Source organism: Trachypithecus francoisi, unplaced genomic scaffold, assembly GCF_009764315.1.
Source record: "Trachypithecus francoisi isolate TF-2019V2 unplaced genomic scaffold, Tfra_2.0 Lachesis_group4, whole genome shotgun sequence".
Taxonomy (NCBI): Eukaryota; Metazoa; Chordata; class Mammalia; order Primates; family Cercopithecidae; genus Trachypithecus; species Trachypithecus francoisi.
In genome coordinates, this window is record NW_022681469.1 from 131,432,449 (window position 1) to 131,454,896 (window position 22,448).

The 22,448-nt window shown below is 41.7% G+C and overlaps 1 protein-coding gene across 7 annotated transcripts in view; it reads right to left on the reverse strand.

Moving 5' to 3' along the window:
* Positions 1–22,448, reverse strand: part of ELMO1 (engulfment and cell motility 1) — a 586,094-nt gene that overhangs the window by 221,809 nt on the left and 341,837 nt on the right. For all 7 annotated transcript variants that reach the window (XM_033193626.1, XM_033193625.1, XM_033193622.1 and 4 more), the window contains one exon: positions 20,516–20,624. In XM_033193626.1, the coding sequence (XP_033049517.1) occupies positions 20,516–20,624 (109 nt within the window). The remainder of the gene's footprint in view (positions 1–20,515; positions 20,625–22,448) is intronic.

Below are 22,448 nucleotides of genomic sequence, written 5' to 3' on the forward strand. Positions count from 1 at the left end.
CACACAGAGAACAAAGATCTTCAGTTCCATTGGTGAGAATCTAGTAGCAGCAGGACCCATCTGCTGGTGTCTCACCTCCTTCCGACTCCCTGCCAGTGATGGTATCATCCTCAGGGTGCACCATCCCCCACCACAGACAGCCCTGAGAGGGCAAACTCCTGGCTGACGGGGTTCCCAATGCTGCCTCCATCGCGATGATGGTGACAGGCAATATCTGCTGAGCACAGGCTATGTGTCTGGCACTGTGGCTAAGACCCTTCCCGTGGTCTTCTACCATTCCACGTGACTGCCTGTGCTGACTGGGAGGTTTTACTGATTATTTACTGTCCCAATTGTGCCCCCAGAAACAAAGAATTTAACTTTTTAACAAAACTGTCTTCTGTCCAGTTCAGCATGGTAGTCACTAGCTGCCCCACTCCAAACCGTGCAGCCTCTCCAAGCTTTACATACATGTTGGATTAAAGGACAATCTTATACTAGAATTGGGATGGAACTGATACTAATTATGGGGCAGATGGAGCTGGAGGGAGAAAAGCTGCAAATAAATATATGAAAATATGCAATTCAATACAGTGTGAGATGTGCCTCAACAAGGGGAAGGGCAGGATCAAGCCCAGATCTCAGGGAGCTGTGCCCTCAGGGAGAGAGGCTGAGAAGTGGGTCTGAATTGCACAAGCACAGGGATGGAAAGGACATTCTGGAATGAGGACCCAGTGTGGGCCATGGCCCAGGGTGAAGAGGAAGCACACATCACACTGAGATTTCTGTGGCATGGAGGTGTGGCAAAGAAGTCTGGGCTTCAGCCTAAGAGGAATCGTGGCCCAGTGAGGGGTTTTAGACAGGTCTGACAATGCTGTAGGAAAAAACACACAGTTGCCGGATGAAGCAGGGGTGGACTGGAGGAGGCAAGGATGCAGGCCATACAATGGTGATCTGAATTAGAGTGATGGAAGTGCATATGCAGAAAAATCAGGGGATTTAAGAAATATGGGTACTGAATCAACAGGATGTGGCCACTGGCTGGCTGCGGATGTGAGGCAGTGACTGAAGATGGCAGCAAGTTTCAGGCGCCAAGAAGGGGGTGAATGGTGACCCAGGGAGGAGCCACAGGTGGAGAGAGGAGCTAGTGCATTTTCACTTTTTCTTGATTGTAGGAGCCAGGCCTTCCAGTCTAGCCCACTGTTAGGGAGAAGTGAGCCGGAGCATACGAGCAAAGGGGAAGGTACCTCCTGCCGTCATGAGCAGAGGGAAAGAAACCTACCTAGGAAGCATTAATATTTATACATTTAGTTTGATATTTTCCTCTTTTATTTTTTATAAGTAATGTCTATTCATTATCAAAAATATAAAAAGTACAGAGAAACAGAATTGGGACTGACCTAGTCAGGAGGCCTGGCAGGCACAGTGCTGCAGGCCCGCAATGCTTTCAGATGCCCCTGAAAATATTTTAATTTCATTTACATCAGAAGGAAAACATAAATAGAATAATAATGAATCCAGCCAGGATTATATCCATCTTTATAATAATGCAGTCATAAAATGTAAGTTTTAATACTGTTTTATGAAGGAAGGGACCCGTAAAGGCAAAAGTACCTAGGGCACACGAAAGTAATAATATGGCTATAGTGGAGATGAAGAAAGAGCATCCATAAATCCCTATCGATAAATCTCTACCTATAAATCTCTATCATAAATATGCATAAATCTACCATGCCTAATCCGAAAGTCTCTATCGTGTCTATATCTATTATCATCTATCTTAATATCTTCCTATATATGGATCACCTCAAATCCCACTATCTCAGTTAGGTTTCTTCCTCCACCCCCAATTTTTTAATTAGTTCAAAAACTGCCTTTTATCTGAATCTACATGACTGCTCAGTGAAGTGCAAATGCTTCAGCTTTTCCAGGGGTTAATTTGGTAAATAAACAAAAAACTTTAAGATTTCAGACCATTTGACACAGAACTTCTTCTAAGAATTAATTTACAGGAAATAATCACATGGAATTATAAGGATGTTCATCACACTGCTATTTCTCATGAAAAAGAGAAATGTCCTTAAATATCCTGCAATAAGAGTCTAGTCAAATTAATTATAGTAGATACAATGAAACACTAAGCAAACATTAAATAACGATACAATTACATTTTTGTTATCGTGGATAGTTACAATATATTAAATAATAGAATATTTAAAAAATACATACTTTAATCCTATTTTAATGCCCCAAAATGTGGAAAGGTATATATGAATCCCTCTTGGTGGCAGGATAATATATAATTATTGGTTCTGCTTCTCTGCATGTTTAAATTTTTTAGCATTGAACATATATTACCTGTGAATTTAAAAATACTAAAAGTATGCACTAATTCAGAATCTGTTGGTAGACAACTTGGCTAAGGAAATTATCAAGGTGTGTGTAAAGACAGAGATACAGGTCTCCTTCTTCATCAAATTTTCCCTCTCTACCAAATCTTCCCCAGGAGCATATAAACATGCTGTTATTTCCCCCACTGATGAAGAAATCTCACTTGACTATAACTTCCCTTCCAGCTTCCACCTTATTTTCTATATCACTGTGAAGCAAAGCCCCTTTAAATGGTCATCTATATCAGTGCCTGTCAAACTATCTGCAGTGAAAACCAGTTTGTTTTCAATTTCTAACTTGTTGTTTAGAAACAGACACTCTTGAAAAAAAAGTATAATGAAATGTAATCACCAGAAAAATGATCATGGGCTTCATTGAAGGCTATGGTGATGTCAAACTGTGTAAAAGTTTCTAAAAGCCCCCTCTTCACTATCTCCTCACAGCCATCATCGGCCCACACCGAGCAGCATGCGTTTCTACTAACCGTCCCAATGCCTCTGCCCCTACTTGCTCTTAACTCATCTAGTTGGGCTCTCTCCTCCTCAACTCCAGTGAAATCACTCTTGTTCAGGTCACCCTGACCTCCACCTTACTAAAATCAATGGTCAGTTATCAGTCCTCATTTAACCCCACCACCTGAAGCACATGACACTGCAATCGCTCCTTCACCTTAAATTGAACTTTCTCTTGAGTTTCTTCCTATGCCCCTGGAGCCCCACATTCAGTTCCTTCCCCAGCCTCCTCTTCTCCCCAGCCTCTAAATCTTGGGGTGCTCTAGGGATCAATTCTAGGGCATCTTCGATGCTTTCATTCAGTCTCATAGCTTTAACTATTATCTATGTACTGGTGATGCCCAAAGTTAAATCTCCAATTCAAAACCATCCCCTAAACTCCAGACACATATATCCAACTTTGAAATCAGCATCTCCAATTAGATGTCTAAACAACATCTCAAAACTAACACAAATAAAACAGAACCCCTAATCTTCTATGCCCCTCCATCAATTTCAGTGATGACTCCCTGCTTCTAGTCATCCATCCTTCACTCCTCTTATTCCCCACTCCACATCCAGTCATCCAGGAAAATCCTGTTGGCCCTACCTTTAACATAAATCCTGAATCCAACCTTTTTACAGTACTGCCACTGCTAACACTCTGGTTCAGGACACCATCATCTCTCAACTTGCTTATTGTAGTGGGGTGTATTAATTTGACCTCCCACAGTCTAATCTCAATAGATGAGCCACACAGTTCTTTGAAATTATAAATCACATGTCATATGTATGCTCAATCTGCCCAATGGCTTCTCTTTCTACGTAAAGTAAAAGCCAAATTGGTTACAAGGGCCCATGGGTGCCTGAAGAATCTCTCACCCACTATCCCTTTTTTTTGTTTTGTTTTGTTTTTTGAGACAGAGTCTCGCTGTGTCACCCAGGCTGGAGTGCAGTGGCATGATCTCGGCTCACTGCAATCTCTGCCTCCCGAGTTCAAGCAATTCTCCTGCCTCAGTGTCCACACGTAGCTGGGACCACAGGCGCCTGCCACCACGACTGGCTAATTTTTTTTTGTATTTTTAGTAGAGACGGGGTTTCACTATGTTGGCCAGGCTGGTCTTGAACTCCTGACCTCGTGATCCACCTGCCTCAGCCTCTCAAAGTGCTGGAGTTGCAGGTGTGAGCCACTGTGCCCGGCCACCCACTACCCCACTCTTACACTATCTTCCCCTGGTTCTCTCTGCTTCACCCCCACTGGCCTCTGTGTTCTTACTTTCTCATGGCGAACCCTCATGCCTCAGGCTCTTCATATTGGCTATTCCCTCTTTCTGGAAAACTCTTGTCCAGACACCATCTTGGCCCACTTCCTCATTTCATTCATAATTTTGATCAATGTCACCTTCTCAATGAGGCAATCTCATGAGTCCTCCCTTTTCTGCTGGATTTTTCTCCATTGTATTTTTCACCATATGACATACTTCTTTATCTGTTTATTATCTTTCTCCAACTAAAATATATTCTCTTTAAGGGAATGCATAGTAGTCAGATTATTTCACTGCTATAGCCCCAGTGCTAACATGTTAAGTGTATTTACTGAGCAAATGTTCATCCCGGTGCTCTTTATAAAAACAAAAATTTGCAAACAATGTCAATACCTGTCAATAGGAAACATACTTACATAAAATGAAATACTATTTATATCCATATCCACAAAATGACCTTATCAATAAAATTGAATACTATGCAATTATTAAAAGTTTGAATGAACTACAAATGAACATATTTTCTGAAAGGAAAGATGTCTCTAATACATTAAGTGAAAAGAGTCAGGATATAAACTAATATGCATATTAGTCCATTTTTATAGTAAAATCACATAGGAGAATTTGGTATAGTATATGTGATACGGCTTGACTGCATCTCCACCCAAATCTCATATAGAATTTTAGCTTCCATAATTCCCATGTGTTGTGGGAGGGACCCAGTGGGAGATAACTGAATCATGGGAGTGATTTCCCCCATACTGTTCTCATGGTAGTGAATAAGTCTCATGAGATAAACCCCTTTCACTTGGCTCTCATTCCCTCTTTGCCTGCTGCCATGTAAGACGTGCCTTTTGCCTTCTGCCATGATTGTGAGGTCTCCCCAGACATGCGGACCTGTGAGTCCATTAAACCTCTTTTTCTTTATAAATTACCCAGTCTCAGGTATGTCTTTATCAGCAGCGTGAAAATGGACTAATACAATATGCATTAAGGCAAATTCCTGATCTAAAACAAAAACAAAAAAATGATGAAAACAACAAACCCTGCGAGACCTTACATTTGAGGTTTCTTCTGATGATGGCAATAACACAGAAAAGCAGCAGGATGAGTTCTCACCCGGGCAAGTCGATGGGAAAATAAGTTAGTGCATTTTGGTAGGATTCTTAGGGACTCTGGCAAAAAGCAATTTCTCAAACAATTAAATTGCCAATAAAAGACAAGGAAACATGAGAGCTATGCTTCTTGGGGATAGGTATGACTTGCAGAAATGTTAATAGCATTTGCATTTAGGTTCATTTGTTCCTCCAAGTGTCAGGTTTATTTAAACACTGCTGTTTCCACGTAAAGATGGGCCAGGCACCTGCCACAGCCCCCAAAAGCTGCACTGCCATTATAGAGTGGCCACCAAACCTAGCCCAGGAGATGCTTATGTGGGAAAATAGAGGGGGAGAAATTAGTTGAGCAGAAAATAACGAAAACAGAGGGATTTTTTTAAACCACTTCCTATATCTCTTCTGGCAAAATTAATGTTTAATTCCTCTAAAAATATTCTGATGGTTGATATTTCAAAGTAGAAAAACATGCAGAATGAGAAAGGCATATTTCACAGCCGGGCACAGTGGTTCACATCTGTAATCCCAGCACTTTGGGAGGCCGAAGCAGTCGGCTTGCTTGAGTTCCAGGAGTTCGAGACCAGCCTGGGTAACATGGTCAAACCCTGCCTCTACCAAAAAAAAAAAATAATAATACAAAAATTAGCTGGGTGTGGTGGCATGTGTCTGTGGTTCCAGCTACTTGGGAAGCTGAGATGGGAAGATCACTTGAACCTGGGAAGCAGAGGTTGCAGTGAGCTGTGACTGCATTACTGCACTCCAGCCTGGGTGACCCTGTCTCAAACAAACAAACAAACAAATGGAAAAGCCCATTTTGCTTAAATGTCTGTCCAAAAGCTGACAGTCATCATACCTGCAGGGGAGAGGTCAATCCTTTGGTGCGTGCTTTGAGGTTGCCTATTCCCCAGGAGCCCTTTATAACAAGGCCTGTGGGCATGTCCATAATTCTCTTGTACAGAATAGAACAGCCAATTCAGGTTATACACATGTCACTCAAGAACAGGTGACAACAAAGTTCAAGTAAAAAGAATGTGGTGGTTACGGTCAGCATATTGGTTACGTAACAAGGAGTACCACAGTAGTTTTGAGTGGGTGGCCACCTGGACAATCCCAGCACTTCCCCGCCTAGGGACATGAGGACTATACAGGAGATGCTTGTCTAGAGCTGCTTGGTAGTGGAGCCAGAACTAGAATCCAGGTCTTCTAATGCTTAATCTCTCTTAGGCACTGTGAGTGGCTCTTGCCACCACACGGTAATATCCACTTAGCCATGATCTGAATTCCCAGGAAAGGGTAAGTCCAAAGTTGGGAGGGGGCAGTCAGGCTGCCTAGGAATCAACTGCAGAGTCTATTAAGCTTGCTGATTTCTGGATTCCCCTGCAAGAATTTGCATTTCACAGAAGCTCCCTGAAGTGAATCTGATACACAGCCAAGTTCAGGAATCACCGGACTAAGTTATACAAGACAGAAGAGCAAAGAAACCAGCAGATTTCCATGTAAAAAAATGCAAGTCATTCTCCTTACTCACTCTGTAAAAAAAAAAAAAAAAAAGCATGGAAATATGCAATTATAAAGCTCAAAATAGCTTCTTCAGGGAAAAAAAAATGTGATTCACACTTCTAAAGATGCTCACTCAGGCCACAGCTGCAATCTGCTCTTGTGGCCAAAACCCTTGGGAAGCAAAATTAAGGGAAGCCACATTGGGCTTGTTTGCTGGGATCTAGAATTGTGTCCTGCTCCCTGCAGACAGGTCAGAAAGGCCTCTCTGGGAGGAAGAGAGCGAGCTCACTCCAGAGAGACAGGCAGCCAGAAGACCTGCCAGCTGGAGCTGCCCCTGATAATCTGGCTTCCGACAGCCACCATCCGAGAGGACCTGGCTCCCATCAAGTCCTGGTGGATAGGTGCACCTGCTGAGGAGGAGGCAGCTCTGCAGAAGGGCTGTTTACTGGCCTCTCGGAGTCCTTGCTGGAGTTCTGCCTAGAACAGAGATTGAACTCTGTGCTGGTTAAAGTCGAACTCATTTCCCATAGAGCGGGAGTGGGTAGAAAAAAAGCAGCAAGCTGAGAGCTGTCTGGAGGCAGTTGGGGATATAATAAATTAGGAAGTCACACAGCTGTGTGTTCTGAAACACAAGATTGAAAATAGATCATTTTTTTTCCTCTTGGGGGAACATACTGTAGTGTTGATATTTTCTAACTCAAATTTGGACTCAGTGGGCCTTCTCAACCAAATTACCCTGTGGAGGAGGGGGAGGCAGAGGAATGAAGAGAAGCCCTTTAGTATAACTCATTCTCACTGATTTTAGAAGAAAACAAGAATGTTGTTTGAGAGGTTTCAGGGTAAAATGCAAAGTTCATTAAAAATTTAGCGATGTCTGAGGAATATTTTTGGAACTGACCCTGAAGCAAACGGAAAGCTACTCTATTCATGCCACAAACACTTATTAAATGCAGACTACATGTAAAACACGGGGCTAGAATTTAAGATGGAAGATGAATTCCCTATGAGTCTAGTCCTCAAAGGGCTTACAGTCTGTAAGGAAGACAGAATATTTACAAAAAAAGTGAAAGCAGTGGGTGATAGTATTGCACCATAGTTAAGGGCAAACAGCACAGGAGAGTCTCACAATAATTCACTCCATCCAATACCTGCAACACCTCAGTCTGCTTAACCTCTTCCTTCATCTCAGGTTCCTTATTTGTAAATGGAGACGCTGAGGGGGTTAACAGAGGTAACATGCTTATTATTGACTCTGGGAATTCTCTGTTACATAGAAAGCATCCAGTAAATGGCAGTGGTCTCCCTCTTTTTTAAAAAGCAAATGCTTTCTCTTTTTTTGAGATGGAATCTCACTCTGTTGCCCAGGCTGGGGTGCAGTGGCACGATGTTGACTCACTCCAACCTCTGTCTCATGAGTTTAGGCGATTCTCCAGCCTCAGCCTCCCAAGTAGTTGGGGTTACAGGCTCCCAAAAGCATACCTGGCTAATTTTTGTATTTTAGTAGAGACGGGGGTTTCAGTATGTTGGCCAGGCTGGTTTCAAACTCCTGACCTCAAGTGATCTGCCCGCTTCAGCCTCCCAAAGTGGTTGAATTACAGGCATGAGCCATCATGCCCAGCCAAAATCAGCAAGTGGTTTTTGATTGAAGTTCAAGTGCCCAAGGTTGGGAGACCTGATTAGCACTGACCTTCTAATCTACTCCAACCACCAGGTAAATCTTTACAACCAAAGGCCCCAGGTTAAGGATGAGAAATAAAAGCATTCTAGAACTTTCTGTCCTCAGCTGCTCCCCTAACCACTGCAGACTCCCTGAGGGAAAACCTGACACTTGCGAAAAGTGTGTTAAAGACTTTAGCTGTGGGTATGCTTCTGTTTTTTTTTTTTTTTTTTTTTTTTTCTCCATTTGTTTCACTCATGTATATTTTGGTTTTGAAAACTTTACAGTTAGCATTTCATTACCTTTTCAGTGCAGTTTGACATCCTGATTTCTGTGGTTTTACTTTCTTTTAGTGACGTTAGTTTATTTTACTATCTATTAGAAACTTCTAGCATTCTGCTTATACTTTCCCTCCAATTTCATGCTGCCATCCATACTAATATTCTACTTTTACAACTTATGAGGACTTTGGAGGGTATGGACTGGTACATCAGGATCCTACAAGAAATGCTGATGACAGTGATTACTACTCTGGAAAAAAACATAACCCATAGGTCCAAGCTTGAGATTTAGAAGAGATTGGCATCTCTGGAACCAGGGAAAGATGGTTTTTGCACTTTACACCTTTGGAATGAGACTAGTTACTTTGATACTCATTTTACTGATGAGACTTGATGGTGCCATCCTGCAAACTTCCTCCGTCATTGATTGGAATCCTGTTACATTTGTGATTTTGTTGATGTTTCTCCTGCTATAAGACGCTTGCATCCTGAATTTAAACTTCCTCATGTATATAAGCACTGGGATTTTAGGAAAACGACATCCACCAGCATTGGAAAAGACTAGAAGGGAAGGTGGACGTAAGTTTCATCCAAGAAAGGTTCCTGACAGCAACACCGTGGACCTGCTTTAGGGAGAACTCGGCAGCAGTGAGTCTCTCTCAGATCTCTAAGGGCAAGCAGAGGTGCTCAGCCAGACTCCGGACACCACTTCCAGATGGAGCTCGCTCTGTGGCAGCAGAGTCCCTTCCTTCTCCACAGCCTTCCCGGGCAAGCCTCCTGCCAGGCAGGGCTCCAGCACCTTTTGCTCTTTCAGAGACAAGAGGCCGGAGTTAGAACTGATTTAAAATAGTTCTATTTTGAAATTTTCTTCAGGTTACATTTTTTAAAACAATTTTTTTTTTTTGGCTAAAAGAAACATTTTTGTAACAATTCATGACTGTGTGTGTGTGTGTGTGTGTGTGTGTGTGTGTGTGTGTGAAGACAGGGAGAGAGAAAGAGGATGAATGATAAAACGTATGTGGCAAAATGTTAACATAACCATAGATGAACCTGGGTGAAAAAAGAATGGGTTATTTGGGCCAGGTGCAGTGGCTCATGCCTGTACTCCCAGCACTTTGGGAAGCTGAGGCAGGCGGATCACTTGAGGTCAGGAGTTCGAGACCAGCCTCGGCAGCATGGCAAAAACCCATCTCTACCAAAAATTCAAAAATTAGCCCAGTGTGGTGGTGCATTCCTGTAATACCAGGTCCTCGCGAGGCTGAGGCAAGAGAATCGCTTGAACCCAGGAGGCGGAGGTTGCAGTGAGCCGAGATCACATCACTGCACTCCAGCCTGGGCAACAGAGTGAGATCCTGTCTAAAAAAAAAAAAAAAGGAATTCTTCGAACTTTCTTGCAAAAAAAAAAAAGTTTAAAAAATATATTTTTATTTACATTCTTTTTCTATTGCTATTCTTTATCAGTTTTCCCTTACCAATTCTCATACCCTTATTCTTTCAAATGAAGTCTAGAGTCATTCTGTGAAGTTTTCACCCTGATTCCCAGTGCTACTGTGGAATGCGATATGAGCCTGTCCACTAATGTAGAGGAACTTGCATCTTTTTCACATTGTTTTCTTACCAGGAAGAAAACATTTTGCTTCTCTATTTATTTGAAATGTCTATTGTATATTTTGGTAAAGTCTTATTTTTCTTCACCTAAGTTTCCAAGATGTTTTCCATTGGGATTATTCCAGAGTAGTTTACATTTTCATTGCTACTGTTAAATAATCTTTTTTTCCATTTTATAATTAATTATTGCTGACATATGGAACATCTACTAAGTTTTGTTTATTCACTACCTAGCTAAACCACATTAGCTTATCCTTTGCTTCTTCAGGGATAGAAAATCTTATTACCTATAGTTTAAAATATTTGTTTCTATCGATGAACTCTACCTCTAATGTGTTTGTAAGTTTTCCAGATCAAGGAGAAATAGTAATGGTGAATAATATCAGCATCATATAGCATCCCAGTTTAGTCTCAGTTTTTTATGGGAAAGCTGTTTTGGTATCTTCATTTTAAGAATGATGCTAGCTTGTCACTTTCTGGCAGATTTTTCTTTAATGATAAGAATGTGTCCTAGTCCATCATCTTTAATGAATGTATTAAATATTATGAAATACTATTTTAACATTATTGGGTTTAAATTGAAATTAGCATCTGGGTTTTCACATTGAGCTTATTCATGTGAGATGGAGCACTGACCTGTTTCATATTTTCAAGCTCCTCTTGCTTCCCTGAGACAAATGAATATTTGAGCCAAATTCAGTGTCCACTGCCAGCAAATGCAAAGGCTTTTGTAACATGTACTTTGCTAACATTCATCATTCATTTTTTCATTTTACTTTTTATTTGCCCTGGTTTTTACCATATATCATTATTTTTTATTATCTTCAAGGTTACCTATAAACCGCCCCAATTTTTAGGGGAAGTGAGGCCAGGAATGAAAGAAAAAGAAAAGAGTATGTATTAATAAACAGCAGAAAGCATAACAAAGAGACAGAGAGAAAGTGCTACAGGAGTTCTGAGGATGCTGTAATGCCCTCCCACAGTGAGGGTGAGGTGAGGAACCAGAATGGTCACCCAAACCTGACACTTGAGATGAACCAGAAGTGTTTCTACAAGGCGTAAGATGACAATGGGAGCCTGTGCCTTTCAACAGATCTGTATCTCTCATTACCAGCTTGGGCAAATCTACCAAGCTCACCTCTTAGCCATGACCTCTAAGAGACAACAGGAATGGATGCTGATTGGGGCCAGCTATGTCTCTTTTCAGAAATAATGTAAAAAGTAGTAAGTCCTTAAAAAGCCTAGGGTAAATATTATTTTCATCCATTTATAATTGAGATGTGCTTGGTATAGCCTCCTTTTAAACTGCCAAGTGTAGTTGCTCTCTGCAACCACTTCCTATGGGGATGGACATTTTACTGCAATTTCAAAAGTATCTCCAAGTACTGCCCTTCTGAAATAAAAACAAAACACCACAGAACTTCAGATTCTTTTTTTTTTTTTTTTTTTTTGAGGCGGAGTCTCGCTTTGTCGCCCGGACTGGAGTGCAGTGGCCGGATCTCAGCTCACTGCAAGCTCCGCCTCCCGGGTTTACACCATTCTCCTGCCTCAGCCTCCCAAGTAGCTGGGACTACAGGCGCCCGCCACCTCGCCCGGCTAGTTTTTGTATTTTTAGTAGAGACGGGGTTTCACCGTGTTAGCCAGGATGGTCTCGATCTCCTGACCTCGTGATCCGCCCGTCTCGGCCTCCCAAAGTGCTGGGATTACAGGCTTGAGCCACCGCGCCCGGCCTCAGATTCTTAGGATGCCCACAAAATGCACAGAAACAGTTGGCTTTGCTGCAAGATGTATCCTGGTATCTCTAAGCTTGTGCATATTCAGGATAATTTATTTCTCCCACAGATAGGGCATTTTGCAGTTAACAAAGCACTGTAACTTACATTGCCTCACCTGATTCTCAGAAGAGAATGATGACGATGACTGATGATGATTGATGATGATTGATGATGATGCTATCCCCAAGGTACAGATGGGGATACTAAGGGGCAAGATGAAGATTAACCATCATGGCAAAAGCCCTCACATCAACTATCCCTATCACAAGGGTTTCTGATTCTGAATGCAACAATCTAACATGAGGTTCTCCTGCCTTCGAGAATGCTATTATAAATCCCACTATTAGTTTTATAATTATTTAAAACAATCACCTTCAAATGACTTTTATGCTCTCTCCTATGATTACTTTAATTTGGACTGAAAGTATCTACAACTTCCTAACGTCAGAGTTAGGCTTTAGAACAATTGTTTTGTTTTACTTTCAACTTAAGGTTGAAATAGAATATAACAGTACAATGTGAAAATTCAGGGCAGAACCAAAATCTGAGAGCATTCCACTTTGCATAGAGCAAGAGTACAAGCTCATATTTGGAAGAAAAAAGAAGGTCCTTAAGAGATTTAATTGTTAAAACCTAATTTTCTTGAGTTTTCTTTAGCTAGAATGTTTTGCCCAAGAATGAAAGTGATGGATGATACTTCTCAAGGTACGAAAACACCAATGTCCCAGAGTCAAGTGTCTACTCTAATTGCTGCTGCACTCCAGACAGTCCTTCAGGTTGCTCATCTGTGTTATTTTTACTTGCTAAAGCAGAGGTGTCTGGGTGATGAATTATACAAGGTGCTCTGCTCGGCACCACTGGTGTGTTATAATAAATATTGCCATGGAAAGACAAAGTAAGGAAATGGTGAACATTTTCATAGTGTGTGATGTAGGTTTCTTTCTGTTTTGTTTTGTTTTTTAAAAAAAACAGAAGTAGTTATTAAACTGTAATCTAATTATAAATGGTCAAACAGGTGAATTTGGCAAAACTGTTTCAAGGCTTCAATCACAAATGTATGTTCATTCTGCCCTTCAAAATACACCTGAGAATAACCCCTACACAAAAGTGTAACTGTGGAAGTGGAAATACCCATTTGCTAAAACGACAGTAACGTAGTGGAGCCCTAGCATCTTAGTGATGAAAGAAGAAAGGCATTACAATCAAATCTCAATTTCCACTTTTCTGCAACCTTTGATGCTGCTACATTACAAAAGACACTAGTGCATTTCCCCAGTTCTCAGTAAAGACAAAATGACAGAGGGCTATAATCTGGCTTCAATTTGTTATAGTTTTCTGCACCAGTAAGGACACTGCAGAAAAGACTGTAAAGAGACAGAATTAAGGGTTTCAAGTAATTGTTTCTCCCATCTTAACAGAACTCCAGTTTTCTTTAGATATCTAACATCCTGTGGTCACATAACATACTCAGAAGAGGTATCTTATACTAATGGGTAATGGGTAATGACTAATTCAACCTCTGGACAGTCTCATTCCCTGTCCGTGGCTGGGCGAGGCACAGTCAGAGACCACAGTGCCAGCCAAGAAAATATGAGAGAAAGTGTGCTGAAAGTCTTCCCCAAACACTTCTACACACCTAGAAGAGATCCACCGGAAGAGACGGCTTCTTGTTCCTCTGAATATGTGAAGGTAGCCATCATCTTGCTACCAGACATAGAAGAGAAAGATGAAAATGACTTGGGTCCCTAATGATATCGCCAAACAGGTATGCTAACCAGCTCTAGGATCTATACAACTCTGGACTTATGCAATACATGTTCCTGGCAGGACATTCTGAGTTGGACTGCTGCATTATTAGACCAGGGCTGGGGTGAGCCTGTACACCATCATCCTCACAAGTTCTGTCACACCCAGAAAATATAATCTAATTCTAGCATGTTATGCCCATAACTGGGACATTTCTTTTCATTATTAAAATCCTTCTATTGGTTTCCACTGCCTGTAAGGTAAAGTCAAAACTCTCTGCATGGCAAATAACTTGTGATCTGACAGCTGCTTCTTCTGCTAGCACCTCTGCCCTTTGCTTCCTCCCTCAAACCCTCTGCATTAACTACACAGAACTAGAATTCCTCGAAGATCCAGATCTTCTAGCCCACCAATTCTCGCTGCCTGGAATTTTCAACAGCCGCCTCCCACCATCCACACAGTCATGACTGCCTGATACCTGTTTGTCTTTGTTAACCCCACACGCTGGTATCTCTTCTTCTCTATCACACCTTCCAAGACTCTCCTTTCCCCAGCCCTACCCAGTTCTTCACAAACAGAAGGAACCAAATATTGCCTCCCAGAGACATGAATGTGACTCAAATGTAATGTTACAAATGGAAAAATGTTTTATAATCATTTATTTATGTAAAGGACCCCCCAGTTAGTGTGAGCTGCCTGAGGATGGAGAATGGGTTCTAAATCCATGTCCGCAGTGAACCTGATCCTGACTCATAGAGGAACCCTAGTTATTAAGTGAATAAATGAATGAGTGAGGAAAATAAAATATCTTAGCTCTACCTGACATCAGAATATAATTGGGTAAGGTTCTACCTATTCAGAAGAGAATAACTGACCCATTTGTACCAGAAATCAAGTATTCCAGCCACTCATCAACAATGTATTTATTTATTTATATATATATTTTTTGAGGCAGAGTTTCATTCTTTTCATGCAGGCTGGAGTAAAATGGGGCAATCTCGGCTCACTGCACCCTCCGCCTCCCGGGTTCCAGTGATTCTCCTGCCTCAGCTTCCTGAGCAGCTGGGATTACAGGCGTGTGCCACCATGCCTGGCTAATTTTTGTCTTTTTAGTAGAGACAGGGTTTCACCGTGTTGGCCAGGCTGGTCTCGAACTCCTGACCTCAGGTGATCCACCCACCCCAGCCTCTGAAAGTGCTGGGATTAGAGGCGCGAGCCACCATGCTCAGCCAACAATTTATTATTTCTTTCAGGACAAGTGCTTTAATAACAACAACAAAAAATAGCTACCATTTCTTTTTCCACAGCTACAAGCTGGGCAAGATTCTTCTTAATGACTTCACATTGATAATAAGCGCATGTGTATTTATCTGTGCCATTCCTCCTGTCTTCTGTAAGGGCACCACTCCCTGCCCCCTCCACTCTCACTGACCCTGCACACACAAATATACCTCTTCTTTTGAAGACTTGCTCCTTTCTTGAAATAATCTGTTTTCACGCTGCTGCTAAAGACATACCCAAGACTGGGTAATTTATAAAGAAAAAGAGGTTTAATGGACTCACAATGCCCCGTGGCTGGGGAGGCATCACAATCATGGTGGAAGGCAAAAGGCACGTCTTACATGGCAGCAGGCAAGAGAGAACGAGAATGGAGCAAAAGGGGTTTCCCCTTATAAAACCATCAGATCTCGTGAGACTTATTCACTATCACGAGAACAGTACAGGGGAAACATCCCTATGATTCAATTATCTCCCACTGGGTCCCTCCCATAACACGTAGGAATTATGGGAGCTGCAATTCAAGATGAGATTTGGGTGGGGACACAGCCAAACCATATCATCTTGCAATCTTCAATCATGTTCTTCTGACTGGGGCTGCCAATTACCCAAGCCAGGCTATGGGGATATGTGACCATGTCCAGGTCCCTAAGTATTCTTCTTCGTAATTTCTGAAATTGAAACTAAGAGAAAATATGTCTTGCTCACAAAAAAGCCTCATGAAAAAAAGCAGGTTAAAAAGAAAAATTTAACCAATATATACAAGATAAAGAAACAAGGGACACTGTTCCAGTCCCTAGATCCAGCTGTTGCTTATGCCAGAGCACCCTCCTCGCCTCACTGAACTTTCTTTTTTTTTTTTTTTTTTTTTTTTTTTTTTTTTTTTTTTTTTGAGGCGGAGTCTCGCTCTGTCGCCCAGGCTGGAGTGCAGTGGCCGGATCTCAGCTCACTGCAAGCTCCGCCTCCCGGGTTTACGCCATTCTCCTGCCTCAGCCTCCCGAGTAGCTGGGACTACAGGCGCCCGCCACGTCGCCCGGCTAGTTTTTGTATTTTTAGTAGAGACGGGGTTTCACCGTGTTAGCCAGGATGGTCTCGATCTCCTGACCTTGTGATCCGCCCGTCTCGGCCTCCCAAAGTGCTGGGATTACAGGCTTGAGCCACCGCGCCCGGCCCTCACTGAACTTTCAGTTTGCTCATGGAAAGTGAGCTTCTATCACTTGCAAAAAAAATTACCAATCTTCTTCTTCTTTTTTTTTTTTTTTTTGAGATGGAGTCTCACTCTGTCACCCGGGCTGGAGTGCGGTGGCGCCATCTCAGCTCACTGCAAGCTCCGCCTCCCAGGTTCACACCATTCTCCTGCCTCAGCCTCCCGAGTAGCTGGGACTACAGTCACTCGCCACCACACCTGGCTAATTTTGTATTTTTAGTAGAGACGGGTTTCACCATGTTAGCCAGGACAGTCTCGATCTCCTGATCTCATGATCCCCCCACCTCAGCCTCCCAAAGTGCTGGGATTACAGGCATGAGCCACCACATCGGGCCCCAAAAGTACCCATCTTCTAACTAGGACAACATCCATTATCTCATTTAAGGCTCCAACCAACTGTGTGCAGCATGTACTATCTTTATCTCATAAATAAGGAACCAGAGGCTCAGAACAGGGAAGAAACATGCCCAAGGCATAAAAGCAGTGACCAAGATGGGTCATTCAGATGCCCAAAGGCAATCACTCTACTTTCTTGCCTCTTTCTACACTGTCTCTTTTTTTTTTTTTGGCTTCCTAAATTCCAGTTTGAGCTCAGTAAACTCAGACATTATGCAAGCAAGTAGGTCTTCCCTTCACTAATAAACATAGATGCCATTGCTCTTGATTAACTCCTGAGAGTGTTACAGACTTCAACTGAATAACCTTGACGAAGTGCTCTGAGAATGTAAACAGACATTATTTTGGACCATGCTATTAGAGGTAATATTTGCTTCTTGCAATGTCAATAATTAAGAAGCAGGAAATAGTGCTGTTTTTCTTTTTAAAAACCTTAGAAAATGGTACATAAATATTTGGTATTAGTAATTAATTGAACATTAATATATTTGTGTTAGACACCAAAATATAATTGGTATTTCAAAAGTGGGTTTCCTCAAGAGACCAAAAATTAAAATCAAAAGAGAAACCCTTTCTAGAAAATCGGATCTTTCTACTTTTGTAAACATCCTTTCTCTCCACCAGTTAGAGTTTTAATTGAGTATTTCTTTGGTCTTAGCACTTGTTTATAGAACAAAAGTGACCATAGTCTTCAAGATTAATTATTAACACAAATCTGAGAAGTGCTCAGAACCATGAACTTAGGAATGGAGAAAAACAGACATATATAAGCCAAGTGAAGATAGATTTGTGTGTAAATCTAATTTTCCTCAGAAGAAAGATAGGCATTTCTTTCAACATAAGGGTGTATTCAGATTAGCTCTGCATATTAGTAACTTATTTAATATGGCAATGGGCAAAAAGCAATCAATTAAAAAGCAATTTTGCTCTTACCACAGGGTGTTTTATCATTTAATGTCTAGCATTCAATCAGAATGTAACATTCTTTTAATATTTTATGAGCAGAAAACAACTCATTTTGGCATGTAGGCTTCAGAAACATGAGTGTTTTCTGTAAGCCTTGACAAATTTCTAGAATGGGCTTTGCAGATGATGGCAAGCGACAAGTCAAACTAAAAACTTAAACTTACAACTATTATAACATTGGGGAAATTATGCTTCAGGACAGATGATGGGCATGTGTTAAAAATCATAATGACAAAAGTCATAGGAAAAAGTATCAGTCCCAGCTCAGTCTCCCACTTTCTGAAGTGTGTAGGAAGTTTTCTGAACTCCCTCAGGGACAAGGACCACATCTGGTTCCTTTGCACCTGCAGTGTCCCTCATAGTCTGTGGCATGTTTTAAGTACTGGATAGATTTCATTGAACAAATTAATAAATGTGTTTGTCATCTTAGGTGAAGAGAGACTGCTTTGACAATGCCAGGCCTCAGGTGTCCAAGCCCAGTCTCAATGCAGAAACCAGGCCTGAGTGAGTTGTGGCAGAATGTTGGGAGTCTTCTCTCCACCAGAAGGTGGGAGATGGAACAGTCTTCAGTGCACTTCCAGGGACCCGCAAGGTGTTTGCCTTCATCTCCACTCTGTTATTTCAGCCCACAGAGTTCTGTCCTGATTCCTGGATTGACCACCAGATACTCAAAAGGCCAGGGTGCCACTCTACACCTGCCAGAGGTCAAGCCCTATCCCCTATTCTGTCCCTACCCCATCCCCAAGCACAAAATGAACGCTCACCTGAGGAGGACTACCTGCCCAGACTCTTGCCAGCTGAGGTCCCCTCTGCCCACTGGATGGGGACCCAGTGACCCAGAGGCCAGCCCACGTCAGGGTCATGTTTACCCTGACTGCACCTGCTCTGGAATTCAGCCATCTCTTCCAAGCTATTTCCCCCAGGCTGAATACAAGCTGTTCCCAAAGAGCTTCTCTCACTGAGATCACTGCAATTTCAGCCAGAAAATGAAGACAACTACTCAAATCATCACCTCAAATACTACCAATCCATTTCTAGACAGTCTGCTCTGGAGAGAACCTGGAGGTGTAGGAGCATAGTGCGGTTTCTGAGTAATTCACTCAGGGACACAAGGCCTAAAGTAGCAGAATTGAACTCAGTTCCCCTTTATTACCAGCAGTCTCCACCTCCTACACCAGATCACTCTTCTTTGTTTACTTTTAGCAGGACAGACATATGTCCCTTGGGCAAAGGAGAAGAGCAAATAGCTGGGCATGGCACGTCACAGAACATAAGTGAAGGCACATAGACAATGTGCCTTCTGCTGCCATCAAGATCAGGATAAACAGCTAAAGGGTGTCATCAGAAAGGAGGGGACAACGAAGGGCAGTGCAGAGCAGTACCTTGGACACAGAAATACCCATCTGGTAGAACACCACTACTCACTCCAGTTCCTGAAAATTAACTAGATGGTCCAGACATGCTTTCCAGCCAGGAGCTTTCACCAATTTCCCCCATGAAATTGAGATAAACATGAAACAGTCACAGTTATCAGATGGAGAAATTCAACAGTATTTGTTTGATTTAGGACTTACATCCTTAGGCTGAGTAAACAGTAAGAGATACTGAAGACTGGAATCTCAGCGAGTTAAGTGTAATTAGGGAGTGAGAAGGATAACTCAAGTCAAGGATCCACGTAAAGAGAGATGTTCACATTTGGTGAGCTATAAACCAGAGTAGATGAATGCAGAGATCTCTCAGGTTACGTTGCTACTGTTCCAATGCAAAAATGCTCATGTTCCATGTCAACATCGGCTGCTTCCTCCCATGAGCCCTCACTGGAAGATGATAAAGGTTCCCACTTGGCCAAGCAGGCTCAATTTCTTAGTATTTTTCCTTAATAAGTATTAAATTTTCTAGTTTATTTCAGCAGCACCTGTAGTCAGTTCTACACTGTAAATAAAACATAACTCTCTTTCCAACATAATCATCAGATTCCTCCCATTAATCATTTCAGGCCATTATTTTAAGCTCTCAAGCAAGCAACTGAATATTTATGTTTTCACAGTAATACCAAACACCCCAACATTTTTCTGTTGTAAACAGTCTTTTCTGGTGCTCATGTGATTAAGCCTATGAGAAAAGATTTATATGTGCGCTGGCTTCTAAATGTTGGATGGAATGGAAGTAAACCACTTTAAGAAGACTCAGTGTCGACAATGATAATGAGGACAGGTTAAATCATACCCACCTTCATAGGTTAAAGCCAAATTATGCCAATGAATGAAAGGCAAGAAAATGATCATCCTTTCTTTTTCTGTATGTACTCTCATAAATTTTGTGATATAAGAAAAAGAGCAATAAAAATATTGCTGATCACATTTTTCATTTTCAGCTACCCATTTTCTTTAGTAATTTCTTCTTTCTTAGAGAAAGTATTCTAAACAACAGGAACACTGGGAGCAAGAGAATTTCATTAAGGTATTCAATTTTTCTTTATAGAGAAAAATTGTTTTGAAAGAAAGAAAAGGATCTACTAGTAGGTTATAAACTGGAATTTTAAAAAAGAAATCCATAGATTATTTTTTCCTCAACAGAAGCAAGCCTGTTTTAATATGTACTCATTTACATGATATTTGAAACTCAGCCACAGTATCTGTAAATTTTCTCCATTCCCATAGGTTTTAATCACATTTACTTCCAGAGCAGACATGCAAAAGTATGTATTGTAAACCTGAGCCAAATAATAATCAACCTATGCACAGTGATGACCATAAGAAGCTGCCGGCGTCTTGGGATTTCTTCATACAGGTAGGGGCACAACCCTGGAAGCTGGGACTCTGCCAAGCTTCACACCCATGTGGGAAATAAGTATACTTACGCAACTCGCCCACTTTCAAGATCTCACACAGCATCTTGGTCAGCTCTATACTACTGCGGCCAAAGGGACATTCATGCTTGTCTTCTCGGCTACTGTTCTCAAGCACAATCTGTAATGGGAAAGGGAACAGATTAGAAAGGCAATTCAATTGCGGAAAACATTAAGAATATCAACTTCATTCCAATAGGTGAATACACAGATCCACTTCAGATCCCCAAATGAAGACTCTCGGGGCCAGGACAAAATAGTACTCCAAGTATATAGGACCTAAAAGTCTCGTTTTCCCCCACTAAATCTTTGACAACCCTCTTCAACCCTGTAAGAGGATATTTTGCTTGTTGGTTCCCATTTACACAGAGGAGCCTGTGGAGAACGTTTTGGAATAGTACAATAAAGACTTTTTTATTTCAGTGACCAAACAACTCTCTTGTCCTCCCATTTCTATCCTCTTTTCTTGGGAATAGTAACTCCTTCTGTGACTTCAATCTCAAACGTCAACAGGATATTTTCCAAGGAAGTCCATATTCTTACAAGATCTTCACCCTCTGGCATCAGTTGAATAAATCATGCCTGGAAAATGTGACATGATGGACCAATCAGAGTCCTTTCCTGAGACTTCATACTAAGAAAAACTGGGGCCAGGTACGGTGATTCACGCCTGTAATCCCAGCCCTGTGGGAGGCTGAAGCGGGCGGATCATTGGAGGTCAGGAGTTGGAGACTAGCCTGACCAATATGGCGAAACTCCGTCTCTACTAAAAACAGCAAAATTATCTGGGTGCGGTGGCAGGTGCCTTTAATCGCAGGTAGGGGGCAGGCTGAGGCAGGAGAATCACCTGGACCCAGGAAGTGGAGGTTGCAGTGAGCCGAGATAGTGCCACTGCACTCGAGCCTGAGTGACGGAGCGAGACTCCACCTCGAAACAAAAAACAATAACAAAAAAAAAAAAAAAAAGAAGGAAAGGGAAGAAGGGAAGAAGGGAAGAAAAAAAAGGAAGAAAGGAAGAAAGGAAGAAAGGAAGAAAGGAAGAAAGAAAGAAAGAAAGAAAGAAAGAAAGAAGAAAGAAAGAAAGAAAGAAAGAAAGAAAGAAAAAGAAAGAAGGAAGGAAAGGAAGACAGAGAGGGAGAGAGAGAGAGAGAAAGAAGAAAGAAGAAAAGAAAAGAAAAGAAGGAAAGAAAGAAGGCTCAACTATGCTGACGGTGGCCCTGGGGTGTGGACTTAGGAGTTTAGGAGTTACCTGGATGTTGGCCCTTAGAAAAAAAGGAAAATAAAACTAAAATGCAAAGTAAAACAGAGAGGAGAGACAGCGAGAGACCTAGAAGTGTTTGAGACTGATTCCACCTGTTCCTACTGGTCCCCTGTTCCTATAGCACAGCTACTTCCCTGTCTTTCTCCTTTGGTTGCTCAGTCCCTCCTCTGAAAATCCTTTTGTCCATCTAATAAATTATCCTCTTTTCTTAAGCTAATTTGAGATGTTCCTATCACTCTCAACTAAGGGAATTACTCTACACATAGATGGAACAAAAGCAAAACAAAATAACAAAACTCTCAAGTTACAAAACATTATCCATACCTAAAGCTGCCTCTCCAAAACTCATCCCCAGTAAGAGTTGTCTGGGACTACTTGAATAGCTACAGCACTTTGAATGACCATCTCTCAGTAGCATCTACAATGATGCTGTGCAGTGACTCATTCTGTCACCTCCACAGACTATGAACTCTTCAGTGGCAGGGACAGGTGTTTTATTCACGTAGTCAACAGTATTAATTGAGCACCTATTATTTACCAGGAAGATGGCTGAGCCCCATAAAATAGACAAGGGCCCTGACCTCATTGAGCATTCATTCTAATTGAAGGACACAAAAACAAAAGACGTTAGTTACACAGTTCATCACAAGTGCTATGAAAATAAAAAAAAATAATAACTTGTTGA